This window comes from Ceratina calcarata, unplaced genomic scaffold (assembly GCF_001652005.2).
Source record: "Ceratina calcarata isolate Rehan_Ccalc_2016 unplaced genomic scaffold, ASM165200v1 scaffold115.2, whole genome shotgun sequence".
NCBI lineage: Eukaryota > Metazoa > Arthropoda > Insecta > Hymenoptera > Apidae > Ceratina > Ceratina calcarata.
Window position 1 is genome coordinate 1,396,225 of NW_017132446.1, and position 18,579 is coordinate 1,414,803.

Genomic DNA, 18,579 nt, shown 5'->3' on the forward strand with positions numbered 1-18,579 from the left:
ATCCACTAACCAGGATTCTGTAGAGATCAGTGATTTCTGTGAGTTCTATAGTGTTCATCGAAAGATTCGATGTTTTTCATCGGGTTGCGTGATACGAAAACTTTTTTTCTGTTGTATATCGAGTGCATCTGTTTGACGTGATAAAACTGGTGCTTGATCGATCAAATCAATCATAGGAGAATAGACAATTTATTTTATTCATCAATCTAATAACGGATAATGTATCTCGAAAGTTAATATTCACATTTTTAAAATTGCATAATCCCTATCCTTTAAATCATATGTCGAAACAAAAATTATATTTTTTTTATTTTTCTAATACTAATCAACGTTGAATTTTGTTGAACGTTCTCAATTCAAGTTACAAGAGCGTAACATGATTCTCATTATGCGGAATGAAACTTTAACAAATCAAGGATTTTGAATTATTAATAAGTTTATTAAACGAAGATTGTCTCGCGGTCGATTTAAAGATTATAATTATTCTTGTTCAACAGGTTGACAGGTAATGTACAGCGTAAGATTACTGTAATATATTAAACGAGAGAATCGTTTCGCGACTTGGTCATTCAGCTGAAATCGACGCTTTCCAAATCGACATTAATACTAATCAACGTTGAATTTTGTTGAACGTTCTCAATTCAAGTTACAAGAGCGTAACATGATTCTCATTATGCGGAATGAAACTTTAACAAATCAAGGATTTTGAATTATTAATAAGTTTATTAAACGAAGATTGTCTCGCGGTCGATTTAAAGATTATAATTATTCTTGTTCAACAGGTTGACAGGTAATGTACAGCGTAAGATTACTGTAATATATTAAACGAGAGAATCGTTTCGCGACTTGGTCATTCAGCTGAAATCGACGCTTTCCAAATCGACAAGCTTTTCTATGTTTAATATAAGAGTACAAGGTAAAATATGTAATATAGTCATCGATGATCTTACGAGAGAAAATTTCGATCTGTAAATTTCAGGAAAGAAATACATTTACCTCTATCACATTATCTATAACATTTTAATTATTATATTACTGATACATTGTACAAAAATGAATCCTTAATCTTTAACGTGTCTTTAATCCCAAACCTGTCCTTCCCTTCGTCCTGTCTCTTTTAGGAGTTACTAAAAGTGCAATTTTTTTTACTGTTCTGGTGTATCATATGAAAAATCGAATATAAAATAAAAACGAACCGATATAGTTATTTAAGAGAAGCGTGATTTATTATTCTAATCATAAATCTCTTTCAGCGACGCCTAACATTGAAGAAACTACGTAAAAATAATTGTGTGAGAAAATGAATAAATCAATTCACCCTCGAATAACATTCTTCTTTCATTTACAGATCAGCTTACACATCCCCGATGCCTCGACAAGAAAAATCGAACTCGTACGAAAACGCGTTAGAGGTGAAGGTAATAATTAAAGAAGAAGTAATGCTGGAAGATACAAACCATCGACAACCTATCAATAGCGATTGCAAGCCACCGATTTTTGAACGGTCGATCGAGTCGGTTCCTCAGCAAGTATCCTCCATCCAACATCCCATCCGGCATGAGTTGATCCCCTTGAAATCTGAAACACCCTCAAAACGTGAAATTAAACAGCCGTACAAGTGCGTCAAGTGCAACAGAACCTTCAACAGCGAGTTCTCCTTAGGAAATCATAAATGCTCCATGTGGTACAAATACATTTGCTCGGTGTGCCAAGAGGCTTTCAAGAGGCCTAATGATTTGGACAAACATCGGGAAGAGCACGTGCGAATAAAGTGCCGCTGCTTGATATGCGGGAGGGTCTATAGGAGCAAGTACCAGCTTCGCGCGCATTATATCGTTTTTTCTTCTCACAAAGCTGTTTGTCCTCCCTTCCCGATTCACAGCTCGACTCAACCAAATTACATCAACTTGAAATATGAGTTTAAGAGCAAGTGGGTAACAGGACGGAACGGAGATAATTACAAAATTCGTATCTATAAGTGCCTTCAGTGTTCAAGCAAGTTTGGAGAATTGAAACTAATTCGGGCGCACCTCGAGCAACACCTAATTGGCTTCGAGTGTGACGTGTGCAGTCTCTTGTTTCGACAAAAGAAGGACCTCTTCCGACATGTAAGAAGGCACAGGCGAAAATCAACGTAGAGCTTTTTTATTCTTTCGATCTTTTTTCTTTTTTGTTTTCTCTTAAAATATTTTCCCAACGTGTAGAAACGCATAAGTTGGGGATCAACGTGAGACTGGAGAGAAACTCCAGTAGGTGTCATCGGGAAGAGCACGTGCGAATAAAGTGCCGCTGCTTGATATGCGGGAGGGTCTATAGGAGCAAGTACCAGCTTCGCGCGCATTATATCGTTTTTTCTTCTCACAAAGCTGTTTGTCCTCCCTTCCCGATTCACAGCTCGACTCAACCAAATTACATCAACTTGAAATATGAGTTTAAGAGCAAGTGGGTAACAGGACGGAACGGAGATAATTACAAAATTCGTATCTATAAGTGCCTTCAGTGTTCAAGCAAGTTTGGAGAATTGAAACTAATTCGGGCGCACCTCGAGCAACACCTAATTGGCTTCGAGTGTGACGTGTGCAGTCTCTTGTTTCGACAAAAGAAGGACCTCTTCCGACATGTAAGAAGGCACAGGCGAAAATCAACGTAGAGCTAAGAAGCACCAGTATTTTTTGTTCTTTCGATCTTTTTTCTTTTTTGTTTTCTCTTAAAATATTTTCCCAACGTGTAGAAACGCATAAGTTGGGGATCAACGTGAGACTGGAGAGAAACTCCAGTAGGTGTTTTTTTTTTCTTTTGATAAACGAGACTCTTAAAATATTTTCCCAACGTGTAGAAACGCACAGGTTGGGGATCAACTTGAGACTGGAGAGAAACTCCAGTAGGTGTGTTTTTTCTTTTGATAAACGTGATTAAAATATTTTCTCAACGTGTAGAAACGCACAGGTTGGGATCAACATGAGACTGGAGAGAAACTCCAGTAGGTTTTTCGTTTTTTTTTAATGAAGAAACTTAAAATATTATTTATTTCTTTCATGTTTGTTTAAGATAAGTTGTTTATTTGTTTGTATTTGTTAACAATGCAATTGTGATGTATGTAAAATTAATTTAAATATGATTTAAAATAAATATTTGATTTTCTACAATTAAAATAGCAAATATGTTTCGTAGTTGTCTGTGTCAGTGATCTTCAAACATCATCAGGAACTGAAATAATAATAATAATACTTTATTCAAGAACAGAGTTCATTGCAGCATACAATAGAAGTAATACATACAGTAAAAGTAAAGGACAAAAGATAAAAGAAAAAAAGAGAAAAACATATATGAAATTCTAAATAAGAATTCATACAACACAAGAGAAAGAATGAATCAGAAAGGGATTAAGATTAACAAGCATAACATGATACCAATAAGTGCATCCTGAAGTGTTAGTGAGAGGAAACAAACCTCATAATCGGGTCTGTGTTAAATGTTTTAATTGCGTGCATGAGAAGTAAGTATTGCAATTTCAATTAATAATTCTTAGGTCGATATTCTATGACCGTTCATGGTGTTTAAAAAAAATATATCAAGCTTGCACTTGGATTTTTTTTCCCATGTGCAAATTTTTGCAATGCGAAGTGCCAAGTGTTCGTACCAACTAGATTGATACGATTTTGCATTGTCGACGAATATTATATCGAAATATAAAAAGTGTGACATTTAAACTGTTCAAGGATGACGTTATCTATGATCGCTTTCGAAGACGAAGTAAAGATCCTAAGAGCTCCCTTGCCTAAATGTGATTCAGATAAATCCTTTTTACTGACACGTTTTATTCATGTTTTAGGCTTAGCCGACCAGCGCAGCGAAGCCCGAAGACTGACACGTCGATCGTCCTACGAAGTATCGCGTTCCGAACTTCGAGGAGCCGCAGACTAAGGAACAAGTGCTCGAGCAATTCTCCCGAAACAAACAGCAGTTCTTGCAAGAATCTAGAAATAAATAGTGAAGAAGATTCACTTGCAAAAAGACTCTCTTCCGATTCAACGGGCAAACCACAGAAGAAGACTAACGAAAAGAGTTCTGAACAGGAAGATTTATACAAGCTTCACGATGGGAGTTACACCTGCGATATTTGTCAAACGACATTCGAGCAGAAGAGCAAGATCCTCCGGCACATCACCAGCAAGCATAGCTTCCACCGTCCCTTCAAATGCCCCACCTGCGACAAGACGTTCAAATACAAATGCGACCTAAAAGCGCACAAACTCGTTCACCAAGAGATTGATTCGAGTTTGTTACACTGCTGTGACAAGTGCGAGTACCGTACGAAGACGAAGAACAACTTGAAGTCGCACTACATCAGGAAGCACACGGATGATTACAAATTCGCCTGTGAGTTCTGCGGGAAGCGGTTCAAAATCGAGTGGGACCTAAAATTCCACGTCGGTACGCACAGCAATTCGCGGCACATGTGTGACGTCTGTGGGAAATTCTACACCAGTGATTACTCCTTGTACAAGCATAGAAAAGTGGCCCATTTGAACGAGTACAAATTCCGGTGCAACGTGTGCAACAAGAGACTGTTGACACAGGAGAATCTGGACAACCACATGCTGCAGCACAGCAGGACTTACGAATGCAAGGACTGCGGGAAAGTATTTGCGACGAAGAGATACCTGGCCACGCATGTGACCACACATACTGGTGTCAAACCGTACACGTGCCACGTCTGCGAGAAGAATTTTCGTACTTCCCACATGAGGAACAGACACATGTTAACGCATTCCGCGGACAGGCCTCACGTTTGCGATCTGTGCGGACAGTCGTTCAAGAGGAGATATTATATGATAGAACATCGTAGGAAGCACCCTGACGCGCACCTCACTTCACCCCCTGTACCTCTTGGCAGGGCCGAAGAGGGATGAAATCTAATTCCTGCCGTTCGATGTCTACTCATGTAATCTTTTAATGGAACAAATCACTTTAGAGATTCATAGTATAAGCGAAATGCGTGTATACTATTTATTTGAAAAATTGTACAGACCCTCGTCGCCTTCGAAAGTTGACGAATAATAAGAAACTCCTTTAATATGGACAAACAGTGAAATGCACGGCTCTATTTGTAATTTTGTTTCACTTTATGTATACGAAATTATGTGTATATCCATTTCTCTTTTTCATTTAATTAATATTATACGAACACTTATACGATTTTAAGTGTGGTACGAAATTGAAGAAATAAAGACACGATGTAATCCGAATTTAAAAAGAGAACGCTTGTCACCTTTGTATTATAAAACACAATCGTAGAGACGTTAATCGCAATCCGTAAGACGACTTAGATCAGCAGTAAGTAACGTCTGTCTGTAACTGAGGGACTGAACGCGATTACCGCGGCGTTAATCGTACCGTTTCCGTTTTTGTGTTTTAGGGAACGAGCTAGCAAGAAGAAGATTACTCTAGGTCTAGATTCGTCCGGTGGATTGATCGTCGGAAAGGATTTCGTGCCGATGCAGTTGTTACAACACGTTGACTCCAAAGGGAAATTGCGATACTCCCTGATGCCCGCTGACGATACGAAAAAATCTGAAGAGGCTTCGAAGATCTGTTTGGTATCCGTGAAATCGGAAGATCTCAGTGATTCATACGTCAACGATCTGGCGTCCAAAAATCTGATATATAAATCGAATATAAGAATCGCGTTTCACGATTGCAAAAAGTGCGGCATGAAGTTCCCAACGAAGAGGATGCTGACGAGACACGCGATCTCGCATAAACTAACTTCCTTGTATCGCAAGAAACTAGCTGACAAGAATCAAGCAAAATCGAAGATCAAGAGCTCCGTGAAACGTGCTAAGCAAAAATCTGCGGTGAAACAGAAATACGTTTGCAAGTCCTGTGATTTCAGTTGCAGCAAGAAATCCGCGTTAACTGTTCACACGAAGAAGGAACACAAGTCGGTGAAGGAAGATTCGAAGAGGAGTTCGTGCATAGTTTGTAACCAGAAGTTCGACAATCAGTCTAGTTTGAGCGTGCACATGGAGAAGCATAGGAGTAGGAAGACCGCATATTTTTCGTGCCGCATTTGTAACTTCGTCTGCAAGAGGAGCACCACTTTGGTCTCACATGTCGTACAGAATCACCAGCGAATCGACGTAGGACGAGAAGAAGCGAGCCCTAAAAGGAAATGCAAAACGACGAAGAGCAACGACGAAGACAGTCCTAAGAAGGAGCCGGTGAAGGAAACTTGTTCGCAGGACCAGGATAAAGACGAAACTACGACAGTGATTCTGTCCATGGTTGAAGAATGCAAAAGCGAACCGACCGCGGCTCCTCGCAAGAAACAAGCGAATAAAGAACCGGTCGAGAGACAGTGCAACGTGTGCGACTTCAAATGCCTGAAGCGCAGCACTCTGTACTCGCACAAACAGAAACATTTAGACGTGCCTCCAGTGTACCTGTGCAATGAATGCCCGTACAACTCGAATAAAAAATCGTCTCTGTATTCACACATACAGAGAAAGCACAAGGAGCCGAAGTACAGCACTCCTGATGGACAGCCGCCGTTATATTACTGCAATCAGTGCGATTATAAGAACAAGAATAAATACGAATTGAAAGTTCACGTGGCGAGGAAGCACACCGACGATTTCAAGTTCAACTGCGAGACCTGCGGCAAGAAGTTCAAAGTGAAAGGCGATCTGACGAATCACGTGCGCTTCAGCCACAAGGAGCAACCGGTGATCTGCGACGTCTGCGGAAAAACGTGCCTAAACAGCAATTCTCTGTACGTTCATCAGAAGTTTGCTCACTACAAGGCGAAGTACGAGTGCCAGATATGCAAGAGGCGAATGGTCACTCAGGAGAACTTGAACGAGCACATGATCAGGCAGCACGAGAAGCGGGAGGACGTAGTCTGCGAGGAGTGCGGCAAGACTTTCTCCAGGAACAGCAGGTTGAAGATTCACATGAGAGTTCATACGGGTGACAGACCTCACTCTTGCACCGTCTGCAACAAGTCTTTCGCCCGTCGAACGGCGCTCAAGCAACACTTGTTGATCCACACCGGAATCAGGCCGTACGTCTGCGATATCTGCGGCAAAGCGTTCACGCAGAAACCTGGCTTGATCAGCCACAGGAAGTCTCACCCCGGATCGCATCCGCCGCTCCCCAGAGTATTGATCGATCACATATTAAACGACGTGATGAACAACTGACATTGACCGTACAGAACAGTCTGCTTCAGAGACTTTCGAACATTTCTTGATCAGGAGATTTCAATAATTTTTTTTTTATTCTATGATAAATTGATAAGGAAAAGACATGTCAGTTTCGTTGAAATAAGTTTGAATATCGTAACGTGTAACAAGATATTTTCGTTGAACAAATTATTATGCCCAACTGGAATCAAGGGGATTTCGTATCACGATCTTTAAATAGAAGACAAACGATGTACAACCTCGTGCAATTAAGACGTTCGAGTTTATCTTGTTATGTAAAGAATGAATTTACTCTTAAGGTTTTTATTAAAGTTTGTATTGATTATGTGATTTCACGTTCGTAGGAAATAAGAAGCTTGTTACACCAGGCAAGCGTTCCGAATTAGAATGTTAAATTATTTGTAAAGCTTCGCAGCTCCACTCGTTTTTGTAACGCTCCAAGTGTATATAATTGACATTTATGTACAACACCTGTCGCAATACATTCTTTTTTTAATGTAATACATCCCACATTTGAAACCAGAAGTGTCGTCGAGCAATGATCGGTTTGACCTTCCATTCGCAACGAACCAAGCCCAACCGACAATTATCGGTAACGCGTCAGCAAAACGATTGTGAGCCTGACACATTTCCTCCGAGACTCATTGCAGGCAGTTATATAAGCGTCTGAAATTGCATTAATGTTAATGAACCCGTCGGAACAGTGGAAGTTGTCGAATTAACCCGGGAGACTGTTACGTGAAATTCCTAACTGACCGGTTCTGTGCTTTTCAGGGCGCTAAACGGGGACGGACGTTTTATATACGGCAACGAAACGATTCCGATGCAGCCGTGGCAGGTTGTCGACGTGGAGGGTTGCCTGTACTACGCCTTCCTGCCGAAGGAAGGCGAGAAATCGAAAGAGGATATCCCCAGAACTAACGAAGATGACACGCAAGTGATCTCGATAGATCTTCCCGAAGAAGAAAGGATCGACGACGATCAGTGCACCGTTAAAATAAAGGAAGAGGACCGAGTGTCACTCAAGGGAGAGAACAGCGACGATAACAGCTTGTACGTTTGCGAAGAGTGCAACATCTGTTTCCCCGTGATGCAAATGCTCGAATTGCACAAGAGCGCGGTGCACGAGCAAGCCGGTCGTTACAAGTGCAAAGTCTGCTTCAAGATATTCCGCAGCCTGGTAGCGTTCAAGATGCACATCGCGTTAGAGCACAAAGCGGAAGAACAGGAAGAGGCAAAGGACGGAGACAGTCTGACGTATATCTGCAGCTTCTGCGAATACGAAACCACAAACAAATCCACTCTCCATTCGCACATCAGTAGGAAGCATCCGGGCGCTGTTCCGCGGAAAAAGAAGAACAGTTATTATACAGAGCCAGACTCGTACTCCTGCGACGTGTGCGAGTTCAAGTGCCCGAGTAGGCGCAGGTTGAAAGAACACCTGGAGCGGAAACACGCGTCGGAGTACAAGTACGATTGCGAGTACTGCGGGAAGAAGTTCAAAGTGAAGGGCGACATGAGACTGCACGTGCGGTTCAAGCACAAAGAAGGGCCGATCGTTTGCGACGTCTGCGGGAAGACCTGTTCGAACAGTAACTCTCTGTACGTTCATCAAAAGTGGGCCCACTTCAAGCCGAAGTACGAGTGCGAGATCTGCAAACGGAGGATGGTCACGCAGGAGAACCTGGACCAGCACATCCTACTGCAACACGAGAGGCGGGAGAGCTTCGTCTGCGAAGAATGCGGGAAGGTGTTCAACGAGAATCATCGGCTTAGGCAGCATATGATGACGCACACCGGCGACAGGCCTTTCGACTGCCACATCTGTGGCAAAGCGTTCGCTCGGCGCACCGCGTACAGACAGCACCTGCTCATCCACACCGGGAAGCGACCGTATACCTGTGATATCTGCGGCAAGACGTTCACTCAAAAGCCTGGCTTGATTTGTCACCGGAAGTCCCACCCCGGCGTCCATCCCCCGTTGCCCGTCGTGCACATAGAACATATTCTGAGCGACTTCATGAAAAAGGATATCAATTGAATCGTTAGAGACGAATTTTCTCATGCGAAAACGAACGATCGGTTGTTTCTTTTTTATTCATTACGTATGACTGACTGGATTACAAAGCAATTGTTTCCTTCAGCACGCTAATTTCGATTTTTATTACGTATCGTTAAGCAATAGTTGCAAATTGATTTTGATTTTTTTCATTTTAATTATACCTATTTAATTTTTGTAGTTTTATTTTATGTCGTGATTTTCTTAGATATTCGTGCCCTTCGTATTATGATCAATCATTCTGGATGTATTCCTTCGGTAAAGCAAACGAGATTAAGTGACTTTTTTGTAGGAACGAATAAATCTTTCGGGGAATAGAGCTATATTGTGAAATACATTGTATACAAGAGATAATAATATGAATTTATTTTGAACAGAATCTCCCGACGAATTCATATTTTTAATCGCCAAAACTTATTCCCTAATAATATAGATTAAATTATTTATTTCGTTCAATTACGTTTTATATAAAATTCAGTGATTTCTGTATTAGTGCAATCAACGATTTAATTTATGAAACTGTCTTCCAGCCGATGTGTATGTCAACAGGTAAGTATTGTCACGCTTGATAGAATATGACTGACTCGAGATTTAATCGTATTGACGGTGTTTTATGTTTCAGGGAAAAATTCAGTAGAGCTATTTCAGGATGTTCGTCTTTAACAACTGATCGATAATTGTGCATCCTTGGAGTGCCATAAAGAGAAACGATTGCTTCTATTATAGATTTTTGCCAGTCGAATACACACCGTCGATACAGTTAAAAATACGTTGCATATCTTCTGAAAATCTTCAACGTACCACTATTTTAACTCTGAACAATTTAATAGTCATACTACAATTAGTACTTCAATTAAATGATAAATTTTATTACAAATTTGTTTAAATAAAAAGTGAAAATTTCTCTCAATGTACAATTTATAATTGATGTTATTACTCTGCTTGTGTATATTCTATGTTATGCTCGTGTAAATTGGATTTCAACTGTCAATTATGATTGTAAGTAAATGTCAAGTATTTCCACACTTGGAACCCTAATAAACAAATTATTATCCTGTTTTAGGAAAGGACATGTTCCGTCGAACATCGCAAGTGGATCCTCGCAAGATTGGAAGACTTCGACCTGTGATATTTGTTAAAAATGATTCACGAAACTCTCCTCATTAAAAAGACACAGATAATAAAATCTCGAATTCTTCGAACTCTTAAAAGCAACCGAAAACCCTATTCCCCTGTGATATTTGTCAAGCACGACAAGTACTTCGGCACTTCCGGCAATGTGAACCAACATTTACTGCTGCACACAGGAACGAAGCTTTACGTATGCGATGTGTGCAGTCTTGCAGTTCATGAAACGTATATAATTCTTGTTCTTACAATTGACAATTTTTTCTTGTACATTGACTTGAGACTCGTCGTCGCAAAATACTGGCGAGAAATAAAGTGTAACGTTAATAAAGAATTATTTACCCGATCCTCGTTGAAATCTCGGTATGTTCATTCTCGTACGCTTCACTGTAATCGCTCGCTCTAGCATCGCCACACTATTCCTCTAGCAAACCTCCTTCCTCTCGTGATAATCGGCTCGATTGTGACCAACGCTAATTACCGCTCGACGTGCTAACGACCGCGTATAACAAGGTCTCCTCGAGCGACGTATAATGAATGATGAAAGCGAGTCGCTTTGCGAGCTTCCCGAATGAGAAACGAGACCTGGCTGACCCCTGATTAACGCGATCGGTCGATGATGTTTCAGGTTCGTGCTCAGCGGTCCTCATTCGCGCGGCATCTTCATCTTCAACAAGGAGTCGGTCGTGATGAAGAAATGGCAGATCCTGGAGTTCGACGGGAAACCGTATTACGCGTTTGTACCTGAAGGCGACACGCCGCTGGCCGAGGAAGACATCCCCGAGCAGATCGAGGAAACTGGTAACGAAGACGAGAAACCGGAAATGTTTAAAGTCGAGTTGTACGACGAAGAGGTGGATCTGCCGTACGACTCACCCGAGGAGAGGCTGTACGAGGAGGAGCAGGTGTTGGAAACGAACGTGGAGCAGCGAGAAGCCGAGGACGACGTTAAACCGATCATATTGAACGGTACCATCGACGGTGCCATCGACGATAACGATAAATTAGGGGATTTGTATCAGGTGAAGGTACAGGGTAGTATGGTGACCATAGAGAAATTGACATCCAACGAGGAGGAGGTCAACGACACGAAGGAGAATTTAGAACGGAAGTGGTATCAGGAAGAGCAGGAAGAAGAATATACCGAACAGGAGCAGCTGGAACAGATTGAGGACGATCCGGGACAGGTTCAAGAGCAGGAAGGTCAGAACGAAGACCAGGATCAGGATCAAGACCAAGTGGAGCAAGTGGAATATTTAGAGGAGGAGATGCTAGAGATGAACAATCACACGGCGACGACGCCTGCGAAGAGGGGCAGGAAACCGTCCAAGAACACGACCGGTGTGACGTTGAAGTGCAAAGCCTGTTCTGAAACGTTCAGCTCCGCGGTGTCGTTCAAAAAGCACGTGGCGTGGACGCACAAGAAGAAGCTGTTCATTCAGGAGGACGGGATTTACATATGCACGGTCTGCGATTACAGGACTCATAAGAAGAGCCAGTTCGCTGGTCACCTGGAACGTAAGCACGACACTTGGTCCAAGAAACGACCGAACACCGTGCTGTTCCCGTGCGCTGCTTGCGGGTTCGTTTGTAGGTCAAAGCACTCGCTGCAGTCGCACTTCATTCGCAAGCACACCGATCGTTACGAGCATCAGTGCAAATTCTGCACGAAGAAATTTAAGGTGAAAGGCGATCTGACCAACCACGTGCGATTCCATCACAAGGAGAAACCAATAAACTGCGATGTTTGCGGGAAACTCTGCCAGAACAGCGGCTCTCTGTACGTCCACCAGAAATGGGCTCATTACAAACCGAAGTACGAGTGTCACATATGCAAACGGCGTATGGTGACGCAGGAGAATCTGGACCAGCATCTGTTGACGCAGCACGAGAAGCGGGAGAAGATCGTCTGCGCCGAGTGCGGGAAGACGTTCACCAAGAAGGACTCGTTCAAGAGGCACATGGCGGTGCACACTGGTTGCAAGCCACATTCCTGTTTGATATGCAACAAACCGTTCGCCAGGAGATCGCAGCTGCGTCAGCATTTGCTCATACACACCGGGAAGAGGCCGTTCGTCTGCGACATCTGCGGTAAAGCGTTCACCCAGAAGCCCGGCTTGATCTGTCACAGGAAAACCCACCCGGGTCCTCATCCCCCGTTGCCCGTGATGCCCATCGCGGATATCGTGAAGGAGTTCACCGAGGGATACGTGCAGGAGATAAATGCGCGCGAGAACGAGGAGAGAATCGAGGAAGAGGCGTAGGAGTAGTTGAAAATTCGTTTCGCTTGATACTTAAATCGATTGGGAACGAACGATTAAAGACTCGTGGATTAAGGTGTTCTGTAACTTCGCCGAAAAGTCATTTACAAATATTTTCTCCCATCCTTTTCATTTTATTCTCTAATGATTGTAATGTTTACAACTGTATTACTTTTAATTCGCTCTGTTGATGATTAAATCGATACCTATTTCAGATCAGGAGAGGTAAGTTATGAAAATTAGTTGGTGGTCGTCGTATAAGAGAATGTTACACAGCATCTTCGTCCACTCGTGCCTTAATCATTACCCAACAATTGTTCCGAATGTATCTGCATGTCGGTGACAAAATGAATTTTTTTTTTTTTTTGAACGACGAACTGATAGGTATGAACCTAGACTCGTAGGAACCATCCTGTTTCTTCTCGTCGTTGAAGGATAAATATTAACGAGATAATCGATTTTTGAAGTTTTTTCTATAGTTTTACTTTCTAATCAAGAAAAGAGACATTAGTGAGTTTTATGTTTACCTATTTCTTATTTATCGAATAATAAATTTAATCATTTTTACCTATAATCATTGTAATCAATGATAATTGATTATCAATCAAATAGTAATTAATTATCTAGCAGTTTCTGAAACATTTTTATTGTTACGCTAAGTATCTGAAATATATTTAAAACGATGCAGATTTCGTTTTTGTACAATGCGGGTAATAGAATGCTTCAACAACGAGAGAAAGAGGCATTATTCTCGCCCAAAAATTGTTCAATCGTCACTCGGTTAACGAAACTTTTAGATACTTTGTATACCATCGAAGGATGAGAACACTATAAGAACGATAATTATTTTTAGACGTAACGCGTGTAACTGTAAGCTTAGAAACGTAAGATGTATAAATAATAGTAACAACAGTCCTTGTAAATGAAAGGCGTGGATGAACCAACTATGACATCTGTTTTCAATTTTCCTTTCAATTTACCTGCAAAGTCTAAAAGTCAGTTACGACGTCGCTAAGATATTTTAAAACCGGATTCATCGTTCATAAAGTTATGATTGATATTAAATACGCACTTATTAGCTATGCAGTGAGAATACCAAGATATACTTGATTTGTTGGATTATAGATGAATTGTTTAATTTCCAGTTGAAACCAATCATGTGAATGGGAATGCTTTGAGCAGAGATATTAACGATTTGGAATCGAATTGTTCAATCATAAACTTCGACGAACAATTTAAACATAATTTAATTATTTTGCTTGCCTCAAATTAAAATTATAAAGAAGCTAAATGAACGATCTTTATTTTAGCTTCCATTTCGTTAGTACGTTTTGCTCTACCGTAAAAAATATTCTGATGATTAATTTTTCAAATCCAGAGGAACATTATTCGCGTGTGTAACGAATCGCGCGTGCTCGATACGTACACCTTGTGATATGACACTAATTACTAGAACCTAGTCCTCCTAAGAGAATGTCTGTAACATAAACGCGTTCATTGTTTGTGTCTGACGCACGTGTACGAAGATTACCCGAGCGACCACCTCGACGATTTTCCAACAGGGAAACCGTGAGAGAATGGGAGACTCGGTAGAAAGCACGCCCACGAGGGTTATTTTTCTAAAAATCAATACCTTATCGTTAGTCTAATACACTTACGTAAGGACATACGCGCTGTGTATAGCTTTGAGTTTGAAATAAATATTTTTACTGACGTCTATTCTCCTCCTAATCCCCGCGCGACACGATGCCAATAAAGACTGATCAATGACACACGCGTGTATCATTCACAGCGATCATTCAGAGGTTGCACGATTCTGTGATAATAAAAATTGCTAGGATCCTCAAGATAAGTATACCGTTCAAATAATAAATAACAGTTTAAACATTTCCAGGCTCTCACTGACGCTGGTTCAACAAGGTATGATTAATACTGAGATAAGATTTCATTTATTTTAAAGAAATCCTGGCTATAATCTTAAGTAATCGACGATGATACGGTGTTTGAAATTTTCTAATGTTTGCCTAAATCGTTCGATAAAGAAATATCGTTTCAGGATACCAGTGCCACGATTTACCTTTAAGATTTCTTATTTGCTCGCAAGCCAACGATAACACGATCTCCTTAATTTATTGTTTTAGGTGCCTGGATCCCCTCAGCAACGAATTCAAGCTCGACGCTCGATCAGATTCGTCGCTGGAATACCCCGATGGGTACATTAATTGGCTCGACAAAGAGAATTTCGACGATCAACAAGAGAGCTTAAGAAAAGATCAGAAAATGACGAGACGATCGAAGAGGAGATCATTTTTCGAGTGCGATCACTGCCAACGAAAGTTCCTCAACAAGAATAATTTAATAGAACACCTGAAGAAGCACAGGCACACCTGCTCCGACTGCCCGAGAACTTTTCGACTCCGCCGATTTCTCATTTCCCACGTAGACAAGATCCACCGACGCCACGTGTACGACTGCAGCGTCTGCGAGTACAAAAGTAACAACAAAGGCACCTTGAAGAACCACTACATCCGGTTGCACACCAGCAACTACGACTTCTCCTGCGACACTTGCGGGAAACAGTTCAAGATAAAGAAAGCGTTGAACCACCACGTGAAACAGAATCACAGCGACGCGCCTCCCATAGTCTGCGACGTCTGCGGTCACTTCAGCAAGAACCTGCACGCTCTGAAGGCTCACATGAAATACAGACACTATAAACCGGAGTTCGTTTGCCGTATATGCAGAAGAGGTATGACGACTCAGGAGAATTTGGAGCAGCATTTGACGTGGCACGAAACCAGGGAAAAGGTGCTGTGCCCCACCTGCGGGAAACGGTTCCGCGGCCGGGACCTCGATTCCCACATGCGGGTACACACGGGCGTGAAGCCGTTTCCGTGTCCCGTTTGCGGGAAATCGTTCCGGAGGCAGACTGCTCAGGAGCAGCACGTGCTGATCCACACGGGGAAGAGACCTTATGTCTGCGACATTTGCGGTCAGGCATTCGCGCAGAAACCTGGACTGATTTGTCACAGGAAACGGCACCCCGGGCCATTGCCACCGTTGCCCGTCGTGTCTATCAAAAATATAGTCACCGAATTCACAAAGGAATATGCCATGAAGAACACGGTTATCAAAGTCGAATAGTAACGAGGAAATATTGGAGGAAGTGGCTGTAGATCGAAATGAAATTCTGCGGCTATGTAAATTGAAATGAATTTATTTTTAACAATCAAATAATTTTCATACATTTTATACCATCGAACTTTTGAACATTGTACACTGTTGATATATATATATTGTATACAAAGGGGAATCTTAATTTTGTATGACACTTATTGAGTATGATTTATATTAGGTCAGTGCAAAAGTTCGTGCCTAATTTTTAGAAACGGATCAGAGCTCATCGTACTTCGATGTAGATGTGTGAGTTCTGCTATCGAAAGATAGGCAAGAACTTTTGCACTAATCTAATACATACAAGAATTCAATATAACTAGCGTGTCTTGCTTCTTCACGATGTTAAAGCTACCATTTTTCTATGAATTTTAAATATACAAAGTGTTGCTCGTATTAGATATTTTTAATAAACTCTGACTAAAGATAAATTGTAAATTTGATATGACGAAAAACTACAATAAAGATATAAAGAACGAAGTAAGTATAACAAACCATTGCCAATTCCTGCTTGTCCACAAACATTTACGATAAACTAATCTATAAGTCGTATTACAAAAAATGAATACAAATTACGAGATGCATGATTAATTTTAGATAGAGAAATAATATATATTGCACAAATAGTTTATCTACTTCTATTACTAAAACTGCGTAAATTATTTTCTTAATGATTGTGAAACGTTCTCCTGCTAATGTTTCAAGTAAGTACAGAAACAATTGACTTAAACATTTCCCAGCTCTGGAAGACTAACGAGGACGACGTTTAATCTGTTTTAGTTCTCCAACGAGGGATCCACTGAACTGCGTCGACATGAATCCCTTGGAAGAGAAGATCGTCAACAGTCTAACGAGAGACGATCGACGTGAACGGAGGACTCGAGTCATTAAGATATTGAACAGCTTTTCCCTTGTCTCGCCTGAAAGCCTAAAGACGAGGAGACTCATCGACATCAAGAAGCCCATTCGATTGAAGAAACAACTAATACCCATGGATACAACAATAACCGTAGAAATAAACGAACAGGAAACGGAAAGAACGAACCCAGTAATAGTGACGAACAAACAAGCAATAAAAAGAACCGTACCAGTAATAGTAACGAACCAACAAGCATTAGAAACGATCGAACCGATGAGAGTAAAAATCAAGCAAACGCCAGAAAGGAAGAAACAAGCCGAGAAGAAAACGGAAATTAATTCAGAGAAGACATCTTCAGCGAAGAACGAAGTTAACAGGAGCCTATATATAAAGACTGACTTATTGGTCGATAAACGGAAGAAGTTGTCGTTGGAGTGCGACCACTGCGGGAAGATCTTCGAACGTAAACGGAAGCTGGCGTCGCACATGAAAGTGCACAGATACGCTTGCGACCATTGCGACAAAACGTTCAGAATCAAGAGAGATGTGAAGATGCACATGGAGATCTCTCACGGGCCGGTGCTCCACCCGTGCGAGTTCTGCGACTACAAGAGCGCGAACAGGTGGACGCTGAGGGACCACTTCATCCGCAGGCACACCACTAAATACAACCACACGTGCTCCTCCTGCGGGAAGATGTTCAAGATAAAGAACGACATGGTCCAGCACGCGAAGCAGATGCACAATACCGCGCCGCCGATACTCTGCACCGTCTGTGGCAACGCTTGCAAAAGCATGCCCGCGTTGAAGGCACACATGAAGTACAAGCACAACAAGCCAGCTTTCAAGTGCGATCTATGCAAACGTTGCATGACGACGCAGTACAACTTGGATCAACACATGCTGTGGCACAACAAGAAGGAGAAAGTGGTCTGCCCCGTCTGCGGGAAGATCTTTGGACAGAAAAGGGACCTGGACATTCATCTGAGGCTACACGAGGGCATCAAGCCCTACGACTGTCCGGTTTGCTGCAAGAAGTTCGCCAGGAAAACCGCCCAGGAACAACATATACTCATACACACGGGTCTCAGGCCGTACATTTGTGATATATGCGGCCAGAAGTTCGCACAGAAACCAGGATTGATCTGTCACAGGAAGCGGCATCCAGGACCGTTGCCGCCACTGCCCATCACTTCCGTCAGGAAAATCATTCTGGACTTCACGCAGAAATTGCAAGAAAAGGAGCAGAACCAGTAGAGATTTCTCTAAGAGTGACTGTGGATTTCTATTCCTCGTATCTGAACGATTTTTATTTTATTTTTAATGATATCTCTACTCGAATAAATTTTCATCGAGTAAAAATCACATTTATTGATAAATTCTTAAAAGAAAAGACTGCAAAGATTACGATGATATTTTCTTTTTATTGAAACAGAACGATTTTAATTTCTGAGGTGACAGGCGCATACTTTGAAAAATTCAAATCCTTTTATTCGTCTAAAAATATGTAGTGTGGTATTATAAGTGTGTACACTTCGTACGCAGGACGTGATTACGAAACGTGAGACAAGTATCTATTGTGTTGTCTATTGTTACTGAATCGATCTCTGACAGTGAATTTTTTTTACGAAGTGAATATGTTATATCTACTGATAATTACTGTGAAGAACCTTATCTATATAAGAAGATGTATAAGTGCAGAACTTTAATTGTTAGTAGAATTTTTTTAATAAATCTTTACCTACCCTGACTTAACGATTGCTTATAAATTATTATAAGTGAGATCATCGTCCCTATTCGTTTGTACATCGATCCTTATTACAAGAATATGTACAGATCAGTTTCGTTTTTATAATAAGAGATTAAAAAATCATAAGATCGACTGTATAT

The 18,579-nt window shown here is 41.3% G+C and overlaps 2 protein-coding genes across 2 annotated transcripts in view; both read left to right on the forward strand.

Moving 5' to 3' along the window:
* The window catches only part of LOC108623595 (uncharacterized), a 52,571-nt gene that overhangs the window by 28,489 nt on the left and 5,503 nt on the right, over positions 1–18,579 (forward strand). The window contains exons 5-9 of the mRNA XM_026812449.1: positions 7,983–9,188; positions 11,036–12,655; positions 14,798–15,791; positions 16,257–16,314; positions 16,589–17,921. Of these exons, the coding sequence (XP_026668250.1) occupies positions 7,983–9,188; positions 11,036–12,655; positions 14,798–15,791; positions 16,257–16,314; positions 16,589–17,921 (5,211 nt within the window). The remainder of the gene's footprint in view (positions 1–7,982; positions 9,189–11,035; positions 12,656–14,797; positions 15,792–16,256; positions 16,315–16,588; positions 17,922–18,579) is intronic.
* LOC113464159 (zinc finger protein 271-like) lies at positions 4,917–7,709 on the forward strand. Its single transcript, XM_026812396.1, has 2 exons — positions 4,917–5,337; positions 5,420–7,709. The coding sequence occupies exon 2, from the start codon at positions 5,499–5,501 to the stop codon at positions 7,203–7,205; it is 1,707 nt and encodes a 568-aa protein (XP_026668197.1). The 5' UTR covers positions 4,917–5,337; positions 5,420–5,498; the 3' UTR covers positions 7,206–7,709.